This window comes from Rattus rattus, chromosome 11 (genome assembly GCF_011064425.1).
Source record: "Rattus rattus isolate New Zealand chromosome 11, Rrattus_CSIRO_v1, whole genome shotgun sequence".
Taxonomy (NCBI): domain Eukaryota; kingdom Metazoa; phylum Chordata; class Mammalia; order Rodentia; family Muridae; genus Rattus; species Rattus rattus.
In genome coordinates, this window is record NC_046164.1 from 38,152,205 (window position 1) to 38,179,294 (window position 27,090).

The 27,090-nt window shown below is 35.9% G+C and overlaps 1 protein-coding gene across 20 annotated transcripts in view; it reads right to left on the reverse strand.

The window, feature by feature from the left end:
* Adgrl3 (adhesion G protein-coupled receptor L3) overlaps positions 1-27,090 on the reverse strand; it is a 492,285-nt gene that overhangs the window by 78,398 nt on the left and 386,797 nt on the right. For all 20 annotated transcript variants that reach the window (XM_032916815.1, XM_032916807.1, XM_032916818.1 and 17 more), the window contains 4 exons: positions 25,390-25,599; positions 22,732-22,952; positions 10,605-10,671; positions 8,064-8,155 (listed from right to left, as the gene is read on the reverse strand). In XM_032916815.1, the coding sequence (XP_032772706.1) occupies positions 8,064-8,155; positions 10,605-10,671; positions 22,732-22,952; positions 25,390-25,599 (590 nt within the window). The remainder of the gene's footprint in view (positions 1-8,063; positions 8,156-10,604; positions 10,672-22,731; positions 22,953-25,389; positions 25,600-27,090) is intronic.

Below are 27,090 nucleotides of genomic sequence, written 5' to 3' on the forward strand. Positions count from 1 at the left end.
CATCCTTAGACAGCCATTGTTGCTCCCATATCTGATATAAACCTAATTATTTAGAGGGGAGAACGAGAAAAATAATTTAATCTCAAGGTATAGTGCATAGCAGTGTGCGTGTACCTATCATCCTTCAAACTGGTTTTCTCAAATGTCAGCTCCCAGTGTATGGAGTGTACGGAATGCACTTATTCATAAAACATGGATCTCAAGATGATGCGAGAATTCTAATGCATTTTAAACAAAATGCCTCCCCAAAGAGACCATCCTTTAATACTTCAGAACACTCAAAATTATAGCCTAAAAATGCAGGATGTGAAGAGATTGGCAATATCATTGCCTGAGTGCAAGGCTTTGTGGATTCTCAGCTTTGAAAGGCTGGAATCAAGGCAATCAGTGAAGAGCTAAGTAATGCTTAAGGAATGTTGTAAGTAACCTGAACTGAATCTAGTTGTCAAACAACCCCCAGAGCCCTTTGGCCTGTATTACTTCCCTTCAGTTATTTCTCATAATGGCAAGGCCTGTTACATACATCAAGAAAATAGAGGGCAACTGGAAAAAAAAAGGCAAACCATGTGCATGAACAGAATTAGTTTAATGAGTATCTTTGAAAAATGAATAATACGAAAACTACTATTGATTCTGATTCTAAGCATGCCTGCATTAATCATAACTATTAGAAAAGTATTTGTTTAAAAAGGCTCAGAATGTATGTGGTGGTTTGGATAACAATGCCCCTCTTAGGCTCATATATTTAAACACTTGATACTAAGTTGATGGAACTGTTTGGGAAGGATAAGGAGGTATAGTCTTGCTGGAAGAGGTGTGTCAGAGGAGGTAGGCTTTGATGATTCAAAATATTTTAGGTATTGGTGTTCTGCCCCATCCTCCCTGCCCCCTCCTCCTTTCCTTTCCTTTCCTTTCCTTTCCTTTCCTTTCCTTTCCTTTCCTTTCCTTTCCTTTCCTTTCCTTTCCTTTCCCTTTCCCTTTCCCTTTTCTTTCCCTTTTCCTTTTCCTTTCCAGATGGGTCTTTGTGAGTTTGTGGATAGCCAGAGCTACAGATTGTGATCATGCTGAGAGAGAGAGAGAGAGAGAGAGAGTGAGAGAGAGAGAGAGAGAGAGAGAGAGAGAGAGGATATCCCAAAATATTTCACTCAGAAAATATGAAGGTTATGAACATTTGTATTAACTGTGACTCTGTAATAGATTTCTGCTCTCATAAAGTTTAGAGTCTTCATATTATTGCTGTGACAGTTGTATAAAAATGAGATAATTTTGACAAGTAGGCTCTATATTTTCTATATATATATGTATATATATGTATATATATACACATATATATATATACGAAGGAAAATAAAAGCATTGAAATCTTCCTGTGAAATTGTTTTATTTTTCAAGCTTATGGCAATTTCCCTTCCTTTTTATTGAATGTACTCACTCTTGGCTCCATAAAATAGTAATAGACTACTGATCAAGCTGAATATAATTATGACTTAATTATTTCTATCAACGTTTATAAACATATTACTCAAATAAAGTTTACCATTCTAGAAACTACACTTATTGCAGATACTGTTAGCCGTTTTCTGTTTGCCCTGGGGTTTTCAGAGACTTTCTTAGGCTCTTTTACACATGAGAGGTGTGAAAGCTCAACAAGGACACATTGCTTTTACCCTTTAGAACAACAGAACTTGTTATGTATTAATCAAATGAGCATTTCACCCATGGAATCTTTTTTTTTCCCCTAAAAGGCTAAGTTTGTCTTTTAAAAAGAGGATCATATGATGCATGATTTTAATGACACCATATGGTGAAGGAAGCCACACAAATTCTAATGAGATTTTGATAGAAACTAAGCACAGCTTCACTGTGGAAAATTCAAAGACTCAGAGGAAGCGGCAGCGTTTTTCCACCCAGAGTTGATTACATTAAGTAATCAAAACAGGACAGACGTGGCAGTGCAAGTCTGCAGTTGGAGCATCTCAGGAGACCGAGCCCCAGGATCACATGAGTCCATCAGTTTGCATTTAACCCAGGTGAGACCTCATCGCCAAGTTTGCTTTTTTTTTAAACCATAATATTCCACAATTGCACTGTGGAGGCCCTGCCCTGACCCGAGTAGCAGGAGTTGCCGAATCAGCTATTTTTGCTGTCACAGCACTTGGTGGAATTTCTCCGCCCAAGTTGAGTTGGGAGTTCCACTTTTGGCCTGATCTCAGTTTCGTCTTCCTTTAAGAGAGAACTGTGCAGACCTATGCCATTGGCTGCTGGCATGAGGTGATTTATGTCATCAGTCACATCTAGGGGTTTGGTTTGTGGTTTTTGCCGTTGCAATAAAGTTGAACCTTGATCACGATTTTGTCTTGGCCCCATTCTTCTCTCTTCCCTGTCTCACCTCTCAGAACATTGACTGGTAGTTGTGGGACGACTACATTGTATCAAATATATGAGGTGGTGTTTTGCACAGAAGGCTACCATTAATTATGCAAAAGTTTATAAAATTGATGTATTTATTTTTGAATTAGGGAAAAAAAACTGATTACAAATGGTTGGACTAACTCAACAAGGACATATAGCCAACCATTCTAGGACTGAGGACATGCATCTAAACTAGATTGACAGTTGGGTCGTTACTATAGTTTATTAATACCCACAACTAGGGATGAAGGAAGGAAAACTAAATGAATCCCCTTAGCACTTAGTTGGATGACTTAAACAAACTAGGAATGGGTCGAGTCAGAGGCTTGCATACAGAAACCTGTTCATAGAAAAAAGGAAAGCAATAGATACGGAAAAGACAAAGTAAGGCTAATTTCCTTATTTCCTCCAAAGAAACACAAAACATTTATTATTTATGTTTATTCTTCAAAATAACTAGTGGTTACTTAATAAAAACATTTTAAAACTTTTTTATAATAGGAAATCGGTAATTAAAGAAACTGTCAATTTTTATTTTGAAGGAAGTCATTGAGAATTCTAAAGACTCCTCAAATATTAAGCCTTTTCAGTCATACCACAAATTAATTTGGACTGACAAAAATTCAAGATAGACTATATATATTAAACTGCTTTTAATATTAGACTTTCACTATGATTACAGTGGCCTCCAAATACAGTAAGAAATCAACCAGAAAATTCAAACAATTGAAATTACTTCTTTATTGTAACCACTTATTTTGACGAAGAGCTAAATGAGAAGTAATAAGCAAGTAGATGTGTACTATTTAAGCTAAATACTTTCCAAGTAAGCCCGAGAATTAGCATCCTTCATTTTCGCTGTTAGTAGGTGAACTACATTATTCCATGCTATCCTTTTTTTTCATAGTATATTATTAATACTGTAATAAATGATACAAATAAGTGTTCTTCACTAGTCTTAAAGAAGCTTATTATGAGGACCATGGGGTTACTTTGAAATGCAAGGTACCTTTTGAATGGGAAAATAATATTTAAATTATATGTGGTAATATTAGTCGCCAAGTATGGAGCAAAGAGAAGAAAGTAAGCAGAGATAAAACTTGGTGGTGGTGGTGGGGGAGCCCATGCCTAAAGGGGACTGGTGGGCTCATTATAATGAAGGAAAGTAGTCAGAGAAGCTGGGCAAAATCATGAAGGCTTAAACAGCTTGGACCAGGAGTTTGGAGTTAAGTTAAAAATATTGGGACACGGGCTGGAGAGATGGCTCAGTGGCTAAGAGCACTGACTGCTCTTCCAGAGGTCCCGAGTTCAAATCCCAGCAACCACATGTTAGCTCACAGCCATCTGTAATGATATCTGATGCCTTCTTCTGGTGTGTCTGAAGACAGCTACAGTGTACATAATAAATAAATAAATAAATAAATAAATAAATAAATAAATAAATAAATAAAAATAAATATCTTAAAAAATAAAAAAATATTAGGACACTTTGAAGAATCTTAATCTAACTGTTACTTTACATAGTTGAACTAACATTTTTCAAGACCCCTCTCTCTCTAGATGGTAACTAAGGAACCAAAAAACAGTATGATAAAAGAAGAAACAAATTAATGGAACCGTCACTGAGAGTCTGCAAAAGACAGTAGTGATTTAAAGAAATGGTGGGTGTAAGATAAAATGAGGAGGAAATACATATTCAACACAATGCGTGTGTGCGTGCGTGCGTGTGTGCGTGTGTGTGTGTGTGTGTGTGTGTGTGTGTGTGTGTGTGTGTGTGTAAAGTGAACCATTGGGAGCGGTTCTGAAGCTAAGATCCTCTTCACGAATTGGTTCTTGATCTGTCAGTAAAGAAAGCCTTGGGTCAATTGCTGGGTGGAAGGTACAGGTGGGACTCCCTGGCCCCTGGAAGAAAAGGCAGATGCAAGGAAGGAGAGGAAGAGGTTTTTGCCATGCTTTGAATGAAGAAGAAGCCAGCAGCCATGGTATTGGGAGCAGCTGAAGCCTGTGGCTACTACTACAGGCAGCTGGTTGTGAATGTTAATCAGGGACTAGGTAGGACTAGCCACTGAAGTTTAGGGCAGGTGGGAGATAGTAACACCCAGCAATTTTGTCCAAAGGCATGTTGAAAAGGAACAAACTGTGTGTGTATGTTTTATTCAAGGATTCAAGGAAAGCTGAGTGAGTGCTGGTAGCGTAGTCACTTCCCGAAGCTAAATGAGGTATCATAAAACTATAACCAACGTGTGAAAAGTCATTTCTATTACAAATAAAACTATATTAATTTAGCGATTTCTGTTGCAGTTTCCAGAAGAAGTAATAAAAAGTATAGTGATTAGCTAAAATGCCAATATGAAAGATACAATGGGATGCAAAATAATATTGTTAATCGAACAGAGGATGAAAGGAAGAACAGTGTAAAGTGCACAAAATACAACAAGCTGAGACTAATATAATGAACCCATGACATCAATAGTCACATTAAATGTAAATGGAATAAATATTCTAACCAAAGCATCCAGATTTATGGTACCAAATAAGAAAGTAAAAATCTAAGAATGTGCATAAACATAGGAAGACCGAACTTTATTGAGAAAACAAGTGCATTAGAAAGAGATTAAAAACAAAGCTAACATGCTTAACAACTCTTCAATGTGATAATCTGGTAATTGCTTCTTGGATTTTACTAACTGAGAGAGGAATAGGAATGAAAATACCTATATGTTGTGGTTCTTATGAAACGTGATTAAACATGTAAAATAGAACATAGGGGCAATTGAAAATGGTCAAACATGCTTTATTATTAAGAACTTCAGTAATATATTTTGAAGTTTTGATATGATTAAATGCATGTGTGCTTGAGACACAATGGTTCTTTGTCACAAAACAAACTTTCCAGTTTCCAAGGGTACTTTAGATTTGCAGTAGACACACAAAATGTCTTAGGATTAGTGCTAATGAAAGAAAGATGTTTTCTACACCTGTATTTTAAATGAATTTTCTTCCAGATATTTATTAATGCTAAAAAAATTTTTCTTGAGGATTTATTTTTCTCCCATGTAGTCTCATACTCTGTAAAAGAGCATCTTTCTTTGTAGAAGTGTGGATTAAAATCCCTCACTGTATTAGCCTATTTTGTTTCCATCAGCACGTGACATTATGCCACATGTCATTTCCTCCATTCTGTGATAGTGGACAAAGTGTAGTCTTCCTGGCTTCTATTAGCACAGTAGAAGAAAGTTCTTTCTAAACTGTAAGGTGCTGAAGGGTTCCATCATTGCTCTGATGTGATTTCTGGGAATTCCTCAGTTGCTAAGTCATAATGACTCCCTATTTCCTTTCTTCTGTTCTTGAACTATTGCAGAGCCATAATCATAGCTCTATTTTCAAGTCAACCACCACAACATTTTAACAGTTAGTCTTCTGTTATCGAGGTCTGAGAGGACATCATCAAAGGCTTTACATTCCTATGCACATCTGATGGTCAGGAATGAGTCACCATTCACTATACAATTGCAAGGAGGGTGTCATGACTCAGCAAAGTTAGATACACTCCAAAGAATTTAACCCAGTAAGCAGTTTAGATAGAACGCAAATCAAGGTATTCTGATGTGTAATTTCATTTTGCTTTCTATTATAAAACTTAATGGGAACAATGCCATTAAATATAAACATTGGCTTGGATGTGCTTAACTGTTCTTCTAAACAATACTTTCTATCGAAACTACCTAGAAAAGTATATTTTACAGTATATGACAGTCAGTACTAAAAAGAAGTTATAAAGCTAAAGAAATGTTACAAAGCACCAAAGGTTTCTAAATCCACTTTAAAATTAAAGATTCCATTGATTTTTTTTAGCCGTTTAGATGTTGAAATAAAACCAAGTTTTATTTTTATTTGCCAAATGGCACATTAAAAATTACCTAGCTGATGTTTACAGTATAAGATAAAAAGTGTGGGAACATAAAAAATAGTGGTCTGAGTAAAGTATATGATGGTTCACCAAAAACTAACTGTTAAATGTCAATAATTGCCGTCAATAATATCTCAATAGACTGTGATACTCTGAAAGGCCAGTCATGGCAACTGTGTCTAGCACCAGATATAGAAAGGTGGTCCATGAGAGACATGACTACCACCTGACATGACTGAAGAAGGACGTGAGGAGCACATGGAAGTTACATGTAACCCCTTAAAAATCTTGAATGCACAACCATTTAAATAGAATCCTTCGTTCAAGTTGACACACAACACAGGCAAGCCACATGAAAATGCAATTTAGCATAGGTGTGGATAAGGGAGTGAGACGCACTAATGTGCATCTCAATGTTAATATCAAGACCATTAAGTAAATTAAAATATAATTTGCACATAACAAGAAATTCAGAGACTTTTCAGAAAACGAAATTTAGCCTTTCTCCTGTATCTTCTTTGCAGGTTAATGTGAGGTATGAATATTTTCATAGCTCTTTATACTTATGCTCCTCTGAAAACTAAAATGTAAACAATTATAATAAATATATTTTAAAGTGAAAGAATTATTGAGAAGAAAGTGTTCTGGGGAGATATATCTCCTAGGAAAAATGTGTTTCAAAGGTAGGTAAATTAGGACATATATTTTTATTTTAAAAAAAAAAAAAGGCTCAAAATCACTGGAGGAAAGTCCAAATCTAGTATGCTCTGAAATCCAAATGTAATGATCAAAAGTTTCAGATTTTTCATCTCTAGACTTTAGACCACTTCAGGTTTCAGTTTTCTGACTAGGAACTCTCAACTGTCAAACTATAGATGAACTCTGTATAAACATTCTCAAATCTGAAATACTTAAAAATATATAAACTGTTTTTGACCTGGGCATTCTGGAAAAGACATACTCAACCTGTGCTTGTGAAGAGTAGGGAAAGCATACCTTCTTTCTCAGAAGAATCTTAGCACAGCTATGAGCAACTGCCTCATGAATACTCAGAATCAGTATTTCAGGGTGGTTTTTCCAGAAGTGTAACTCCAAGTACTATCAATTCTCATCTTTTAACAGAAGCAATTGTAGGTACCATCATGGCAGCACCCATCACTACAGGTACCATCATGTCAGGCACCATCATCCCTGTAGCAACCATCACTGTAGCAACCATCACTGCAGAAGCCATAGTTGCAGGTACCATCATGGGTACCATCACTATAGCAACCATCATGGCAGGTATGATCACTGCAGGAGTCATCGCTGTGGGAACCATCACTTCAGGTCCCTTTGCAGGCACCTTATCTCTGAGGAATGGAGTATGGTGTGAGAGATCTTATATGTTCACTGCACTACAAAGCAGTGTCTGTTTTCACTTAGAAATGGTGCACTTCTTTAAAAGACATAGTGAATGTATGTTTTTGACCTGGGCATTCTGGAAAAGACGTACTCAACCTGCGCTTGTGAAGAGAGCACATTTATAAATTACTGATTATAGGGAAAAGTAGCTTTGGAGAGAGGGCTTCGTTACATTGATTTTAAGCAAGTCAATTTACCTCAACTATCAATTAATTATCTTTCTCAACAAAACCAATACACTGAACTTTGACATCATTTCGTCATGTAATTTTTGACAATAAAAACTATAAACTATTTTAAGGTACAATCTATAAAAACAAAACGAAGAATCACTTACTTGATATTATCAAGACAGCCTGATTCAGGTTTCAGTATGGCAGTATGGTGAAACATTTTGTATAAAGCAATCCCGAGGAAGATTACATTCAGCTGAAATAAAAAAAGGTAGTGTTTTGTAGATAACCAGAGTAGTGAAAAACAGCATGGCCATTCCCTTTAACACATGAATTGTTCTGGGAAATTAGTTCTCTCGGTAGACTCTTAGAGAAACTGGATCACTGGTGACTGTCTAATGCTTTAGCAAAGGCAAGAAGCCAGCTTTGCGGATTGTGATACCACAGAGTTACAAAATGTGGCTTTGCCAAATCTGCACTAAATACAAAATCAGTGGTAATTTAGAAGAAAGCTGCTGAAATTTTGTAATAACTCAAAGCCCACTCACTGCATGATTAAGAAAACCAAATCCCCAAATACAGGAATTTTTCTAAGAGAGCTACTACGTTGACATTCCATGGACATATATCTAGATTGATTATCTATAGATATTCTCTATTTCAGGTTTCAGAGATGCACTTTTTCAGATGCTAAATTATTGACATGTAAAAACATTTATTTGTTTGTTTGTTTGTTTATAGCAGTCTCATTATGTAGGCCCAGCTCACTATGTAGAGCAGGCTAGCCTTGCACTTCTACTTCTAACTACCTAATTCTGGGGATTACAGACATATACTACCATACCAGGCTGCAAATACAAATCACAACCTCAGTATATTTTGAATGCCTAAGAAAAATGGATTAGAAAATGCTGGCTGAATGCTGATGCCACAATAAACTGAGTTGTAAGCAGATGGTCTCTTGTGGCACTGTTATGCCACTAAAACAGATAACATGTCTATAATTTAAAAGTCTAAGAGACATTACCTATATGCCTTACATGAACCTGATAAAGCAGTGGTTCTCAACCTTCCTAATGCTGCATTCTATAACACCGTTTCTCATACTGTGTGAAGCTCAACCATAAAAATGTTTTCACTGTTACTTCATGACGGCAATTTTGTTGCTGTTATGAATGGTAATGTAAATAATCTTGGAGATAAAGGTTTGCCTAAGGGGTTGTGACTCACATGTGGAGAACCACTGCTCTAAAGCAAACCGTAGGCTGAATGACACTTGAACCGGGGGACTGGCTTCTACAGTCTACACCTGGGGACTGATACCGATCAGGAAAGTTCAACAAATATGCTCCCCTGACATTCTCCCTCTAAAACAGCCTCGAAGTTCTTTGTCAATGACCTTCGAGTCTCAGACATGAAAATCAAACGGTGAAGAAAGCTAAGCAAAACAAGCAACATGGAGTGGTTAAAAAAGCTTAATGTGAACTGAATGCAATCAGTTAGTGGGAAAGTCTGGTTCGTATTGATGAAAGTTTGTCCACAGTCATTATTCTGCTGTCTTTGACTTTATTTTTCTGTCCTTTTATTTCTTTCTGCAATGATGATTGGTTATAAAATGACTCTAGTCTTTCACATATCTGATTAATGGTCAATGAGACTGAATTTAGACACCAGGCTTTTCCCATGACATGTGTGTGTATATACACAGGCATGTACATATTTACGTATGTCTACACACATATATCCACATGTGTAGGCCCACACACTACTATGGTAGTAGTACATGGGCCATAGTGTCATTTTCAAATCTGAAACATTTTTTCCTTTCAAAATAAATCTGGTTTCTGGTAAGAAAGCTCTGAATACATTTTATTTAGAGCTAAGGGGTTACCACTCTATTCCAAAACTGTGCGCTGGCGTTGTACATATTTGTTATATTTCATTATCTGTGGGTGGGTGGTCATGGGAGGTGCATGCCATGGTGTGTGTGTAGAGATCAGTGGATAACTTGTAGTGTCTTTCCTTTTCCCCTCTGTGGGTGCCGGCGATATCATTCAGTTGCTCAAACTTAGTGACAAGCACTCCTACCTCCCGAACCATCTTGTGGGCCCTAGGTTTTTAATGGTAACAATGATACTAACAGAGTCATTTAAATTAGGACACATGACGTGGGAAATAAAGGCATTCTTCAACTAAAACTGTAAAAGGAGGCACGATCCCTAAACACATTCTGATTTCAGTTGTGCCATATTCATTAAAGTCTTGAGAGCTTACATGAATGGATAAATAAACGAATAGTGTAAGTAACAGCTAGGTGTTCACCCATATTTCTAATTCCTGTTTATTTTTCAGTTCTAATTATTTCAAAAGAAAGTAATGAAGACTTGCTGTTGTCACAGTGAAAAGCCATCATGGTTCATTTGTCTACGCAGCTGTGTGGGCTACATTGGACTACATTGGACTGGATTCTTGAGTAGCCATTTACTTTTGCAAATGCTTACTTTCCTTTTCCAACAGTTTTGATGAACTACTTTACATCATAAAAGTAGACTATAATGAGTGTCTAATTGCTTGAGTTATGTAGGGTCATATAAGTACATGCTTTCCCCCAAATTAACCTATGTAAATTTAAGATAGCTTGAACATGGATGGTGGAAATCTTATTTCTTGACCTGGGAAGTGCATAGTTAATTAGGAGTTCTCACCATAATTATCAAGGTCGCTGGTCCTATAAAACTCCAAATGAAGTAGGTGTCAAGGCGAAGCCAACATCTGCAGTGAAACACAAGGGAGAGAAGCCATTCAAAGACTGGGTCCAGGACATATATCAAGAGTGAGCAGGTGACAGAGAAGAATGGGAATGGCACAGTATTCCACTGGGAGACAGGAAATATTACATTGCTTGTTCATTTAAATGCTGAATTATGTGCCCGATTTCTGACAGCACTGTTGATGGAGTAAGATAATTACCCCTGGAGAAAGCAGGGAAAAATGGCATCAGGCCTATTTGCTAAGGCCTTTTGTGTCTGTCACTGAAACCTTAGAGGAAAAAAGGAAAAGCCATACATACAGCCATTAAAGCCAGTAGCTTTAAGCTATCCTTTTCTCTCCAATTACAGTGCTACATAACCTGTCTATCAGCTGTCAGGCAAAGTGACATTTTTCTGTCAGGAAGATCTGAGGAAATTCAGTACAAGGAAGAAATAAATTTGGTATCAGAAGATTGAAGTTTAATTAGGTTGGGCAGCCAACCTTTGAGGGTTCTGAAGCCTTAAAAAGAGCATGTTACTGCTCTTGCTTCTGGAGTTGCAAGTGGTCCTTAGCATCTGAAGAAGTTGATTCATGACCTAAAAAGTAAATTATTAATCACTTAATTTCAGGCACATTTAGTACTCCTCCAGTTCTTAAAGCCTCTGGGAAATTACATTTCCATTCTTCACAGTGACAGAAAGACAAAGTGAAAGTGACTTGTTATGAGAAAGATTAATGCAAATAGTGAACAAATTATTTGATGTTAAGAATAATATCTTGAATAATTTGCCACTTTGCAATATTTGAGGCATAATTAAAACCAGAGCATTTCCACTGGTAAATACTCAATGCTTTTTCTTATATGCACTAAACTTGTGTTCAAAGCGTTTGAACATGAGGCTTATTATAATACTGTTATGAAAAGAGTGATGGAACACCAGAACATTGTCGTGGAAGGATTTCACATATCACTTTAATATTGAACTGATAAATAAACTATTGTCTTTCATCTGATAAAATAAGTTGTAAAATAGAGTAGGTCTATGTTTGCTAATGGGATACATTTATATATTGAGGGTTACGGATAGAGCTCAATGACCTATGAGGCTCTGAATTCAGTTGACAGAACCATAAAGAAGGGAGCAAAGAGGAGAAAGGGAGGAGTGCGAGGAAGAAGAGGAAGAGGAGGAACAGTAGGAGGGAGAAGGTAACAAAGAGGAGGGAGAGAAGGAGGAGAATGAAGAAGAAGGAAAGAAAGTAGGAGTGGTTGTTGTTAAAAGGTCATATCAAACATTATCACCTCTTTATTAAATGTATATACATATTTAATAAATAAAATAATATATAAATGCACATACTTAATTATTTCCATGAAAATAAATAAATTATATATAAAGTATAAATTTAAATTATATATATATATATATATATATATATTGTTTCAGTGTAAAGAAAAACTCACAAACTCATGCTATTACGGATTGTCCCATAGAGGAGAGTGAAGACACCAGAGTGTGCAACCCTAAAGCTTTAGCTGTATGTTTTACTTAATAATTACTGAAATTATACCAAAACACTAAAAAGTTTTCACTAGAGTGATAAAGGCAGTGATTATGATTTGTTTGCCGTTTTCTACAGTTTGTAACTTTAAAATTCTTCTAAAATAGTTGATAGCTATATTTTTAAGCAAAAAATTTGTCACCAAAACCAATCTTTAAGCACCTGGCTATCTTCTTTTACTTTAAATCCATATAAACTGATTTCAGTAGCAGTGAGGTAGATACACCATTCAAAGACTGAATACCAGTCCATAATTTCTATTTAGACTAGATAGTTTATTATTGTTTAAATATATACAAGAATTCTGCTTGAAAAATATTGTTATGAAAGCAATTACAGCTTAAATTACTAGCCATATATTTAATTATCCATTTGCTATGGTATTTAAATATTTATCATGGAAGAAGGGTGTAGTGCTCCCTATGAACAGGCATAAGGAAGAGAGGTCTCTTTTCACATAGAATCACTCTCATCATTCTCACTGAGTGTGAGCTTGTCACCCTTTAAAGAAACTCTGTGTGTGAATGGTTTGAATAAGTATGGAAATTTCAATCAGTATCTATAGGGTCTTTCAAACTAGATTTCCCTTTAGGCTAAAAGCAATAAAGAACAAAGCAAATACATTTTTCCATATTAAATTAGATTATTTAAATTATATCAATACAATCCAACACTAATAATGCATTTGAGAATAATTAGTAATAGGATAATACATTTATAGCCCAAAACATTTTTAGAGAGGTCATCTAAGAGCTAAAGCACCCTTTTCAGCAAATAATTTTAATCATACGAAAAATACACTTCAAGTTTTTCCAGAAAATATTTTCTAAAAGAAAATATTCTTTTAGACGTAATAGATAATTTTAATTATATTATCAGTGATTTTGTTCAATTAAAGTTGGTATAAAACTTTAATATCTTCACATATTTTGTTTAAATAGCATAACGACATTAACTTTTTCTTTATCAAGCTTGATTTTTTTGTGAAATACCAGCTAGCAAATGCTTTATTTTTAAATATGAATTTGGCTAACAGTCTTTTCTAGATGTGGAAGACAAGTGAGATGTTATTTTTAGCCTTTAAGAAAATTCTTCACTATCTATTTATTTAAAATTATTTAAATTCCCTTTTTAAGTGAACAGGGGAAGAGGCAGTCTGAAACTCAACATGCACTGAGTAAATCATCACCCCATGCCTGCTGTCGGTACTTTACTATCCTCTGGAATCTGTGTGGAAAGAATGCCTTTTCTAATTTGACTGCCATATGGCCATACCTGCTGTTGTTTTTGGCTGCACGCTGGCTTTTGCAAAGCTCTCTGCATTTCATCTCTTTCCCATTACCCACCTTCAAAATTTGCATGGTTCCTGCCCTACTCACTGTGTCCTTGACTGTAATGCAAAGAATTGTATTATATACTCTTGTTTGACCATATCTATCTGCCCTACACCATAACATTCTAAACCCTGGCCCCCCTATGCTAATTGAAGAAACTCTGAAACCAGTGGCTAAAGGAAGACCAGATCAGATTAATAAGTTAAATGCTAAAGGAAAAGTCATCATACTAACACAAAAAGGCAGCAGACAAATGGTTAAATCTACTTCTACATACAATGGTTTATCTGAAAACCATAGTGATATGGTTTACTAAGTAACGTTTAACTAGCAAAAATAGGTAAGTTTAATAGGCCATTCATATTTAATTTTCAAGACTCCTCGATTTTGTATTTTTAAAGGATATTCAGTCTATTGTGTATGGTCTCTGAATTGTGTGTTTAGAGGTACTAAAAGAAGATACATGACTTATGGATGAAAAGAGAACTCATTCCGGCCACCCTGTCTTACTTCTTCAATACAAAATACATTCTAGAGTGTAAAGGAAGACTTTTCATTTGCCATATCTGCCTTGTTTTGTCTCATTAATGAAACACAAATGTGCCATTAGAATCATCCTATTGTAGTATTTTTCAAAAGGTAATAAAATACTGCTGTTTACATGATTTCTTATTGCATTAATATAATTTTATTGGTTTCAACACTCCGAAGAATCAATGCTAAGCCACAAATACAAATTATTTTCCTGTAGAATTGTTCTCCAAAATGTAGAACACATCTTCAAAATTAATAGCAAAGGAGTTGATAGCATGTTCCCTGAGAATCAACTCCATATTCAACAAGAACTACTTTCATATAAACTCAGAAAGATATTAACAAAGTATTTTCTTATAATAGGAAAAGTAATTTCTTAAAATAACACAACAGAGGAAACATTCTGTTAAATGTATGCTCTTTATGGACTAACCTCCAGCTCATCCTTTTAGATTTATGCCTCATGCTGAAAAGGTGTGGTTCTGTATTTAGAAACACAGCAAGCCCAGCAACCCAGGGACAAAACCATGTCCATACCATGGCTCACAATGTTGAGCACCAGTCAAGCTAGCAGCCTGTAGTTTCTCATCCAGAATTTGATGCAAAATTATAGACTATGGGAAATATTAAGTGTAACTAGAAACTATTTTTGGTATCATTTAGATATTGAAGTTCATGATAGTTTTATACCAAGTTGTTTATGAGTTTGTAAATACCATAATCTCCTTGGTTAAGTCGTGTACATATATGTTTATATTTATATCCATTTTGTTATATATTGTGCATAGAACACTATATTTGTACTGTGTTTATTATTTATTATCTAACTTCCCATTTTTCTATCATCATCATCCTCTCTCTCTCTTTCTCTCTCTCTCTCTCCATATATACATATATACATATGTAAGGTCAAACCATTAAGAAAAAAATTTTTTAAAAAGTATAAAGAAACAAAGAGGAGAGGAGGAAAGAGGCAGATAAACTGTAAGCAATAAAGCATGTAGTCCTAAACTTATTGAAAATACAGTTGTCAATGACTTTAAAAAGTAATTGCCCTGGAATAATGATACAATTCACAGACCCAGAGGCTATAATTCCAAGTAGGGCTCAAGGGAAGACACATGGATCTCCCTGGAAAGAGGGAGGATTATAGATTTTGCAGGTGTACGTAGGAAGGAAGGGTAGAAACAGGAGGGTTCAGATGTGGGTAAGGTAGAGAATATAGTTCTGGGAGAAAAGACTGGAATTGAGGTTCCTTCTTCCATAGGTCAAAATAGCAGTAGGAGAATTGTAATCACTAGCGTAATAAACGAAGAGTTTTAACTAATTTATATTTTAAAAAGTTGTTTCTTATAAACTTCATATTTATTCACTTCTACCAGCCAAATATAGAGCCATTAATAAAAGATACAATTTAGTAAGTGCATATTTATTTTGAACTTTTATGTAATATGTAATTCCATATATCTGCATACATGCATACATAATCACATATAAATGCACAGGTTCATATGTCATAGTAATTTCATTCAATATTTATAATCGTCCTTACTTTCCAGGTTAGTAGTGGTGAGGTTAGTAGTGATATCGAGATTGTTTTCTAGTCTACCTGACATCACGGCCTCTACAGCAGGAAAAAGGTATGTACGAAATAAAATAAAAGTTGTAAATTACTTGATAAACATGCAATCTCAAGGAATGGATAAGAAATCTACATACTACATATAAAGCATGCATATTGAAACTTGCCTTTAGAAAATATCAGAATTATTTAAATATGTCTCTTGAAAACACATTCTTTTGTATTTTACTGAGTGGCTTTAGTGCAATGATCTGCATAAATAATTCCCATATTTGAGTATATTAAATATATTTAATAGTTGTAAAATTGCCAGGATAATCAGGGGCTTTTTGAGTCCATCCAAACCAACATCATGTCTAGATTTTTTTTCCCTGCCTCACAATATCCCAACCCCTGTTTACTATGCTGTACCTAGAAGCTGTGCTGCACATGTCATACAAATACATGCTACACATGTGTGCACATGTCATAGAAATACATGCTGCACATGTGCTGCACATGTCATATAAATAGTAGCATAAAGTAGCATAATAGTAGCATAGATATGGTCTTGTTTGATAGATCTCGTTGAAACCAAACAGTATTTGAAAATTTACCCATTCTGGAACACTTACTACTATTTTATTTCATTGAGAATAATATTCAACCATATAGCTATATCATGTTTTGTCATTTTATCTGTTGATGACAGAGGGGACCTCCACATGGTTTATCTGGCCAAAACAATGATATGGATTTTTTTATGGACCTGTGTTTTGCTAGGTCATTGGATTACTATCACTTGGTTGGTAATGTGAAAGGAACTTTCTGTTTTGCTAAGGCTAGTCTCAAATCCCTGGTCTCAGATTATCCATCCTGCCTCCAAATACTAGGACTGCTAGCCTAGCCTCGATATCCAGCCATATTGAAAAAAATGCTTAACATTTTGAATGGTTCTAACTTCTATGTCTTTAACTTTTATTATTATCTCATTATTACTCCGGCCCCAGTAGATGTAGACATTCTAAATTTTACAATGACCACTTGATGTCAAATGACAGCTGTGGACATTTTTAACCTTTTTTTAATCCAAAAATAACTCAAGTACAGTGTGCTACTTTTAGTATAGCCCATTGCCTTATAAAAAAAAAATAACAGGACAGTGGTCCTGATCTCTGACAGAGTTATGGAATAGATAACTCCTCCATAGAAAATTGTATGCTCAACCTAGTATTATTTCATATGGCAGTAGCTTCATGGTTGTGGTAGGACTCCTTGGTAGGAACAATAAAACCTCAGTCTTTAATACATATGCACAGAAAGCATGCCTAAATATGTTAATAAAATTATATATTTAAATGTGCATGGATTCTTCATATACACACTGAATGAATGTTACACTGTTATGTCATCAAAAAGTATGTTTTCTGAAGGGGATTTACCTGTTTAGAAATTATGAACAAGCTTACAAAATAAACCCATGAATAAAACTATTGAATACTGTCAAGCTGAATGTTTCTCAAGTCTCTTTCTTAGATAGCACTATAATGTAACTAGATAACACTATATGTACTATCTTAATCAATGAGCACTATTCAACCTAAATGCTCATACAAGTTATTTGGTGAATTGAAATGAAGTCATGTGTGGGATTTTAGTTGACAACAGGTTACAACCTTACACTTATTCTTAAGCCAGGGAACTGTGGAGTCAAATGTAAAGATTCATAGATGACTTCACAGCGATTTTCAGATTGCAATAGGATGTTAAATCTTTTTAGGAGCTTGGCTCCTTTCTGTTATCCATGGGTTTCTAATTGGTTAGGAGTGTTTTTGATTTAATCCATGTATCAATTTTCCAGGTCACACATTCTCTCTTAGCCTACCTTCTAGGGTTACCCCGTCCTAGTTCTCTTGTTCTTCTTGGTACTCATTTCTGACTCTTTCCTCCAGCCCTCTCAGGATGCTATCTGTTTGGTTGTACATGTGCAATTATGATAAAGGTCCTAAGAAAACTATCAAACTTAGACAGGCTTTTAACTATTTGAACTGTTCATATTTTTGTAATATTTTGATAAATTTTAAAATAAGCTGATTTGTTTCAGATGATAAAAATCGTAGTATTAAGAACTGAAATCCAGAACAGTCCTGTTTAAATTATTGTTTATCTTCATCATAGTCCTGTTCTGACAGTAACCCATGTATGAAGAGTTTCACTGACTGCCCAGAAGAATAAGAGTGTGAAAGACCAGAGATAATGCTCATTATTAACAGTGCAATTCTGACTTGTAATCCACTAGCTGGAGGTTATTTTTTAAAAAGGATTTCTGGTTATTTAAATGGATTCTTAAAATGCCGTGATATTGTGTCCAAATGTTATTGCAAGTATATTTTTGAGTATGTGTCAATTAGACTAAAAGGTTTTATTATACAAACATCAGAAGATAATGACTCTTTTATACGCATTGTAAATTGATGGCAAACTAAACAACATCTTAAGATAAAATTATGTATGCTGGGTTCACGAGTATGTGTTCTGTACATAATAAATTCAACGGCCTAATAACATTTCATAGAAAAACACATCATAATCCATCAGCCAGATGGAATATGATAGTTATCTCTATTTGTATCAAAATAACATTTATTTCGCTATAAGACAATTTTATCTCTAAAGCATCATCTACCATTGCCATCAGTCTCTTTCCTAGAAATGTAAGCTGTTATTACTAAAGGTTTCAGATGGAACACCTTATTATCACTATAATAAAATGATTAAATACAGTATAAGGAAGAAAAGAAATCTATTGTTTAGAATACATTAGACTACATTAATTAGAATTGTTCTAGATATACTCTAAACATTAAATTAGAATAAAAGTTAAGACTCATGAAATTCCCAAGGAATAAGGATTTATTAAGACACATATTAATAAGAACAGCTGGCAATATCTTTGATGTCTGGATTGTTACAGTTTATATTAGAGTAGACTATCCATAGTTTTATTGTTTTTAGACATCAATGAGTGTATCCGAAAACTTAAGAGGTATGTGAAAATTAGGATTATGAAAAGTTATAGGCATTTATTTTTAATTTACTCATTATTTATTTTTATGTACATTTGTGTTTGTCCTACACATGTACTGCTGTGAGGGAGTTGTATCCTCTGGAACCTGAGCTGCAGACAGTTGTGAGCAGCCATGTGGATACTGGGAATTGAACCTGGATCCTCTGGAAAAACAGCCAGTGCTCTAACTCTCTGAGCCACCTCTCCAGCCCTTATAAGCCTTTCTTAACTGAAGTCTTTCTGATATCTTCCAAAATTTTGTTTTGTTGCAACATCTCACCGTAAAGAAAAATGTTATATAGTTAGCAAGTCTGCGAAAGGTATGACGGAATAAATAAAACTTGTTTATCTGGAATAAAATAAAAGCAGTGAGCAACAGTTACAGGAACTGGGAAGATAGAAGAAAATAAACACCAAATTACAGAATGCAGAAACCCTACAAATGGAATCAAAATTCAGGGCCTTGGCTGGGGATATAGCTCAGCGACAGGGTGGGTGCTTCATAAGCAGCAAACCAAGTTCAATCCCCAGAACCACACACAAAATTAATTAATTAAATTCATTGGTTTTAATTTAAGAAGATATTTTAATTAAGTTCAAATGGAATATGACACATTCATGTCAGGGGTAAACACCTATCACCAAAATAATAGCCAGATATCCAGTCATTGACCTCCCCAAAATAGAAGTTTAATATCTTCTCTTGGGGTCAAATTTGTGAACAGTTTTTATATGTATAAAATAAACAGTAAAATATTTCATTCCTGTCTATAATGGAATATGACTGGAATTTGCTCTATTTTTCTCTTCCTCTTTTACTTATCTTCTGTCATCTATCTCTGTTTTGCTTTGCTTTTGCTTGGGAAAAATCATAACTGTATAACTGGGCATTTAACAACTGTTTAGAATCGTGCCTGGGAAGTCAATTATCCTCTATTCCCACAGAGTAATAATGTCAGTAAACGAGACCTACCAGTCATGGGGCAGGAAATTAAAATAATGATGGCCGAGGCTTTAACAAAGCCACTAGGGACTGGGTATTATTGATTCTAAGAGGACAGATTTCTACTATCCAGAAAAATGACATCTGTTTCAAGATGAATGATCGAGACACAAAGGAAACAAGTTGACTCAATCTGGCAATGGGAAAATTAACAAATAACTCAGGAGAAAAGATAAATAAATATTGAACCAAAAACAAAAAGAAATGCTGGGCATCCAGTGAGCAAGATGAGACTGCCTTGGAACAATATTTGAAATAGTAGAAGGTCACACTTATGATATAACTCAGTTTAATTTCTGAGAGGGAGAGGGCATTAATTAAAATGCAAAACTCTGTGATCCAGAGGGAATAATTGCTAATGGGCTTCTTTCTGGGTTGATGAAATACTCTAAATCTGTGGTGATGAGTGTATAGCATTGAGAGTACCATAAAATACTTCAAAGGAGTATATTATGGCTCGTGAGCTATACCACAATAGCTCACAAATAAGGACAATATTCGAGAAGAAAACAGAATATGATGAGGGCAATTCCTCTCTCCTAAGGCAACTGTATAAGCTAAGTTGGGTAAAGCATTTTGCTCAGGGTAGCCTGGTCCCACAACTGTGATTGGAGTCAGTGGGATGAATTCAGATATCACTGAAATTTACATCAGACTTAAAAATAATTGTCCCATTGAGACAGGTAACCTATTCTGTCCCTGTGTTGTAAAAGAACACGGCATAAATGCAATAGTCTCCTTTTAATTGTAGCAGTGGTATCTGGCCACCACATGCTCTATTTTAGCTACACGGTCACTAGCCCCAGTGTCTTCTTTCTGTCACCCCCTCCTTATGAATCCCCATTTCTCGGAAGCAAGCTACTTCATTGCCAGCATGTTCAGGTTGCTAGTGGCTGGTTGCAAGCCATGAAATCTGGCTTATTAACTTCTATACAAATTGATGTTCTCTAACCTTGTCTGAGACTGCACTGCTGCCTTAAAATCTTTTTATGAATGTCTAATTGACTCTTGAACACATTTTCCAAAGAGCTTGTCTTAAAGCTTTTCAAAACGTTTGTCTTCCTAACATGACCTCTTGACTGCACCCCACAGAAGTCAGCATCCTTTCCCTGGTGAGAAACTGTTCCGTGCTTAGAAACATACCTTACTTATTCCTTCCTACATTTCCCCACAAAGGCAAAGGCCATTTCCCCATCACGAAAGGAAATCCAACTGCACTTGAAATAATCCTGATAGTTTATCAAGGGTTAGTTTACACCCATCTCTATAATGATAGACAAGTCAGGATGAACGTGTTTAATTTTTATCATCTACAAAATTTATACTACAGACATGGGGAGTTCTAAAGCTACTTTTGACATTCCAGTTAAAGTCTTTCTAATGTTATGTTCAGTTTTATATCTTTTCTTTAAATCATCCTCGGACCTTCGCTCTCCTGAATAGCCTATGTACACTGAATACAAATCAAACAGTAACAACTTTTCTCTCCATTAATTTCTCATCAACTGGATTCTTCTCAGCCTATACCTTCTTATGACTTTATCCTTCACGAAGTCCTCCTGCATATTTTGCTTGTTTGTTTTATTTCATTTCATTTTGTTCTGCATGCCAGGCAGGCAAGCACACTGACACAGAACTAGAGCCTCCCTGGCTCCTGTGACACCATTTCAAAATTCCTCCCTTACTTTCGTCACATAAACCAATCATTTCAGCGAAATTACTTCAGGGTATAGATACTATCTCAAGCCTCTGCTAACTTATTTTTTCACACCTTCCAATTTGGCTGGTGCTTCTAGCACTGTCTTGAGATAGATATTGCAAAGGTCAAGCGACTTTCTGCCTGCTTATTCTACTTGCATTATCTTTGGCATAAATCACCACTGGTTCTGAAGGGCTAATGTGAGCCATTCTCTTCCTTTCCGTGACCTTCAGTCAAGGGGTCTGTTTCTATGGTTCTGCTTATCTCTCTCCCCAGTGTACCCCTAAAATAGGCATTTCTTCAAGTGAAACTTCCATTCATTGGTTGGAATCTCTGTTGACGTGAAGGCATTTTTGAACTGAATGACCTTCTCTATTTTAAAAACTGTTTTCATGTGGTGGTTTGACTGCATGCATGAGGTGTGTCAGATGCCCTGAAACTGGAACTGCAGACTGCTGTGAGTCATCAAGTGGGTGCTGGGAATTAAACCTGGGTCCTTCAGAAGAAGAGGACCAGCGCTCTTAACTGTTGGAGCCATCTCTCCAGCTCCAATACTTTTTTTTTATGTCCTTTTCTCTCCCTCTTTCCCCTCCTTCCTCTGTATTTGCTAGCCTGGGTTTCTCTGTGTAGCCTCAGCTGTCCCAGAACTGGCTCTGTAGACCAGGCTAACCTCCAACTCAGAAATCTTCCTGCCTCTACATCCTGGGTGTGCTGGATCATTGTACCCTGTCTGAATGTCTTTCTTTTGTGTTGTACTTCTCTCTCTCTATTTTTTTTTAACAATTTAAAGATATACTGAAAACAAACTATATTACTATACTCCAATAATGATATAGAAGAAGAGAAAAGAGGACGCAAACCGCTCCTGCTCCTGCTCTTTTAGGTTTTCTGTCACCATAAAAATCTCATCTGGGACTAGCACTGACATCAGTGAATAGAGGCCAACAGTGCCAACAGTGGCTTTGTGGTCTGAGAACAGTTTTCATTTGGTGTGACACATGTCTAAATGCTCTGAAGAATAACGTAAAATTATCACACAATTACTCGAGGTTGTGACCTAGAAACATTATGCTGTTCTAGAATGGCATCATCGGGGTATTTTTTTTTTTTATTATTATTATTATTATTATTATTATTTGTTTTTTTATTTTTTAAAACTAGCCTCTCAACAAATACCTAGCTTACAAACTGAGAAGTTGCTTCTATATTATGGCTTCTTTAGTGAATGTTGTGAGGGAAAATCCGCACTGAGAAATGACCAAGCTTTTACCTTGCGTAGATCTGAGAAGAGGGAGAGAAGAAGGCATCAAACACTCAACTCACACTTTGTCTGTTCCATAGCTCCTGTAGTCGACTGCAGCAGAAACGGCCACAATGAGTGCGGGCATCCCGTAGCCAACCAGATAGAAGTACTTCCTACGGGAATGCTCACTCTCAAAGACCTCCACCAGCATGATATACAGCTGCACCCCTTCCAGAAACATCCAGGTGAAGGCCGCCAAGAAGAAGAAATGCAAAAGAGCCGCGAACACTGCACAGGCAATCTAGGAAAGGAACCCAGGTGTCAGTTACAGAACAAACCCGTACATCTACTGCCCAACACAAAACTAACATAAGTGAGTATCAGCCCAGCGATTATAAAAGAGGACTGTAATCTAGATAAGACTCCTTCTTTTCTTTTCTTTCTTTTCTTTCTTTCTTTTTTTTTTTTTTTTTTTTGATGTGGACCTCAGATAGATAAAACTCTTGAGAGTATATACATTAAAATGAATTAAATATAACCTACTTTTATCTTAATATGATGGCTGACATCATATTAAAACAAAGAAAATCATAGCATTTGGGGGGTCTATTAAGAACCCAAAGATAATTACCACTGAGATTAGGTTCAAATTTTTAAACCTTTAGAGTTAACATTTAAAGATTTTTAAATCTTTAAATCTGGAAATGATTGTGTGTAGCCATAACCCCAGTGTTTGGAAGGCTGAGCCAGTGCAATTGAAAGAAGTTTAATCTCCATTTTGTTAAGGGAAGGAAATAAGAAAGGAAAAAAAAAAGAAAGAAAGACACAAAGAAAAAGAGAATGATTTTAAAATTGATTTTTTTGATAAGTGTTTCTTCTGAACATGGATTAGCATATCGGGTTTTCTTTATATTTTTTGTTTGTAGTGTTAGTGACTGGGGAAACTAACAAGAGCTCTGTCACTGAGCTTACATTCTCCCGAATATCTTCAATTATAAATGACAAAGAAATGAATAAGGTTCCAAATATGACCTAGAATGCACATGCACGCACACGCGCGCACGCACACACACACACACACACACACACACACACACACACACACACACACACACACAAAAGGAGCACTTATCTAGCAAGAAAAGAAAGACATTTTACTGAGTAACACGACCCCTGCATTTTTGTATCCGTCTGATCTTTATGTTGTTCACCAGAGACTGCTTTTGGAGAGTATTCCCTGCCTGGTGAAGTTTATCATAACACATTAACATTGTGGAATTAAAATTCAAATACGATTCATCATGAAAGAAACTATCAGTATTTTAATTAAAGGTGAGCTAAAGAATAGGGTATTCTCCTCAAAAACATCACAGTTGTTCACTTGAGGATTTCTAAGGTTAGAATTTCAACTATAAATCTTTTATAATCATAAGGCTTCAGCCTGAGGAGGAAAATGGGCTCTTTGATTGCTCATTCATGTATACACATTTATGGGGAAAGCTATTCAATTAGGTATATGCTAACCAATTAAAAATATATTCAACATAATTGTATCTTTTGCAGCCATTAATCATAAAGGCATAATCATAGACTTGAAAACTGCATTCTATTCTACAGTACACCAGGCATATGATTGCATAGTGGAGATCAGCATTAGGTGAGTGAATTATTTATCATACCCACAAGTATACAGAAAACTACAAAGTAAAGTTTTCCTCTCCTTTGCAGCTCTAGTCATGAGAATTTATAAATTTCTTAACTAATGCACGGCTTGTTCGTTGATTCCGGAAGTGCAAAATAGCATGGATACATGTGGAAAGAGTTTGGCAGCATTCCCCCCAAACTACACACACCTTACCACAAAACCCATTAGCTGTGTCCTTGTGGGCTTGAATGATTATACCAGGAAACACAAAACAAGCAAAGAAAAAAAACCAAACAACCAAACCAAAACAAAACAAAACAAAAAAAGCCACAATGCACTGAAATGTTGATAGCAGGTTCATTCACAACTGTCAAAAACAAAACGCACTCCATTGGGATGACCAGTATAAAAATTATAGGATATCAACAAGGGCAGATATTATTCTGTGTTTAAAAAAGGAGCTATCCGATCATAAAATGACAAACCTAGTATATGTTAGCAAGAGAAAAGAGCCAATCCAATAAAGTTACAGAGCATATGATCCCAATAATATTGAGAAAATGAGGCTATCGGAGGACATAAGAACAACTGGATGTCATGGCCAGAGGAGATACTATGACAAACAAAAGAAATAAAGAGAATTTTCATGTCAGTGACACATATTGCATATGCATTAAGAGAGAATATGTGTATGTGTGTATATAAAATACAGAACTCCCAGTGAATTCTAATGTAAACTATGAATCATGGACTGACAGTCATAAAGATGTGTCAGTAAACCTTCATCACTAGTCACAAATGTGTCACTCAGATAGGAGATGTGGGTGACAAAGGAGGGCTATTCACATGTGCAAGCACGAGTCACATGGTCAATAACTGTACCGTCTAAAACCCCAGAGCCTGTTGTAATAAAAAAAAAATGTGCATCCCATCTGTAAAGTTCACTGTTCCTTAATGGCACTGGACTTGAAAAACAAGAAGCAGAAGAAGGTATGAAAATCACTGTGGACTAAACCAAAGGACGGGCTCTCCCCAACATGCTATTTCCCAGTGTGGATAGTCCTAGACCTTTGTTGACAGCAATATCGCTTACCGGTTGGTCGGTTCTGTTGATCCCAATCAGGAAGAGCAGTTCTGCCACAAACAGGCTGATGCACAGGTTCTTGTGAATGGTGTTACGGTCGCTCTGGAGCCCACGGAAGAAGCAGAATGTGAAGATGCAGATCAGGAGACAAACAAGCGACAACAGGATTCCGACCCACGTGATCACATCCAGAAGAAGATCGTGGACTGCATCGCTGTGCTGGAGACACAAAAGAGACCATAAGTTGCCTTTGTATGTGAATGGTAATTGATTCTGGATTCAGGAAGCATGATTCTAGGAGAACACGAAATAGCTCCCATACTCCCAACGAGCATGAAAACTGAATCACATGGGCTTTTTATTCCATAGTTAAAGTATTTTATATTTCGTGCTAAGTAGTAAACCACTTGGAGTCTTGGGGGTGCTAATAAAATCCATTGGCTTCATTCTTAGTACATATATTTCCAGTATATAAATAACTGAAGGAGATCAATGTGACTCTGGTTAAAGACTTCAAGGTCAAACTGTAGGTTTTAACCTACATTGCTTTTTTGTGCCATTTTTAAAGCAGTTCCTGTTGTATACTTCCAAAACTATAAGATACATATTTAGGATATTAGGGCCTCAACTGGTTTTTGAATCACCAATAGACTTTTATGTAAAAGAAATGTGTAACACCTTGTACTATAGATGATTCGTCATAATTTTTAAATTGACTTCACGGAAATATGAATTTGAAAAAAACCTTTAGTTAATTTTGACAAGTAGCTACATATTTCATGTGTATCACACATTTAATGGAAAGCTCTCAGGTATTGAGAATAGCCACGGGACTTATATTCATATTGGATTGCTTTAGAATTCATAGTAACATGTCAAAGCAGTAACTTATGTTGAGAAACAAAATCAAGAATAGTCTGTGCGTGGCCAGTCCACTCTTATTTCTTAAGTACTTTCAAAGGCATTAACGCCTAATTTCTACCAGCAAAGGAAAAGTAAATCATGAAGTTTAATTTATGTGAATCTAAACACGTGAAAATTATTAGACTGACTCACAGATAGTTCTCAAAAATCTGACTTTACTTTAAAGAAACAACCAGCCGGGGGACCTAGATAGTAAATCACTTATGGAAAACTGTCAAGTATCTTAGATCGGTCAGGTACATGGTACATTTTGAGTAGCCATAGATCAGTTAAAATTTAAACCAATACCATTTTTTTGTCTGTGAAGATCATATACATAGTTTTCTTAGTACACTTGAATACCAGCGCTAGAGGAGGCCAGAGACATCAGACACCCCTGAGACTGGAGTAGTAGGCGGTTGTAAGCAACCCAACATGGATTTTAGCAGTAGATCGTGGGTTCCCTGCAAGTGCAATATGTGTTCTTAACCACTGAGCCAACTCTCCAGCCCTTCACACACATTTTACAATGAAAATTCCATAGTATCTTCTACATTAAAACAGCAAGATTAAAAGATTAGCATTAGTTTCTTTCTGTCTTATTTTGATCTTCGACTTGATAGTGTGAAAAGCCTGAAGATGAACTTCCTTGAAGCAAGTCATTATCCCGGAATCTGAATCACCGCGTGAATCACAGTGCTTTCCCCTTGCCAGATGTACTTACACGGGTCTTATTTCACGAAGTCCTTCCCCAGAACTGACTGTGAAATTGGTTTGAAATATTACTGCGTAAGTTGGCTCTATTTC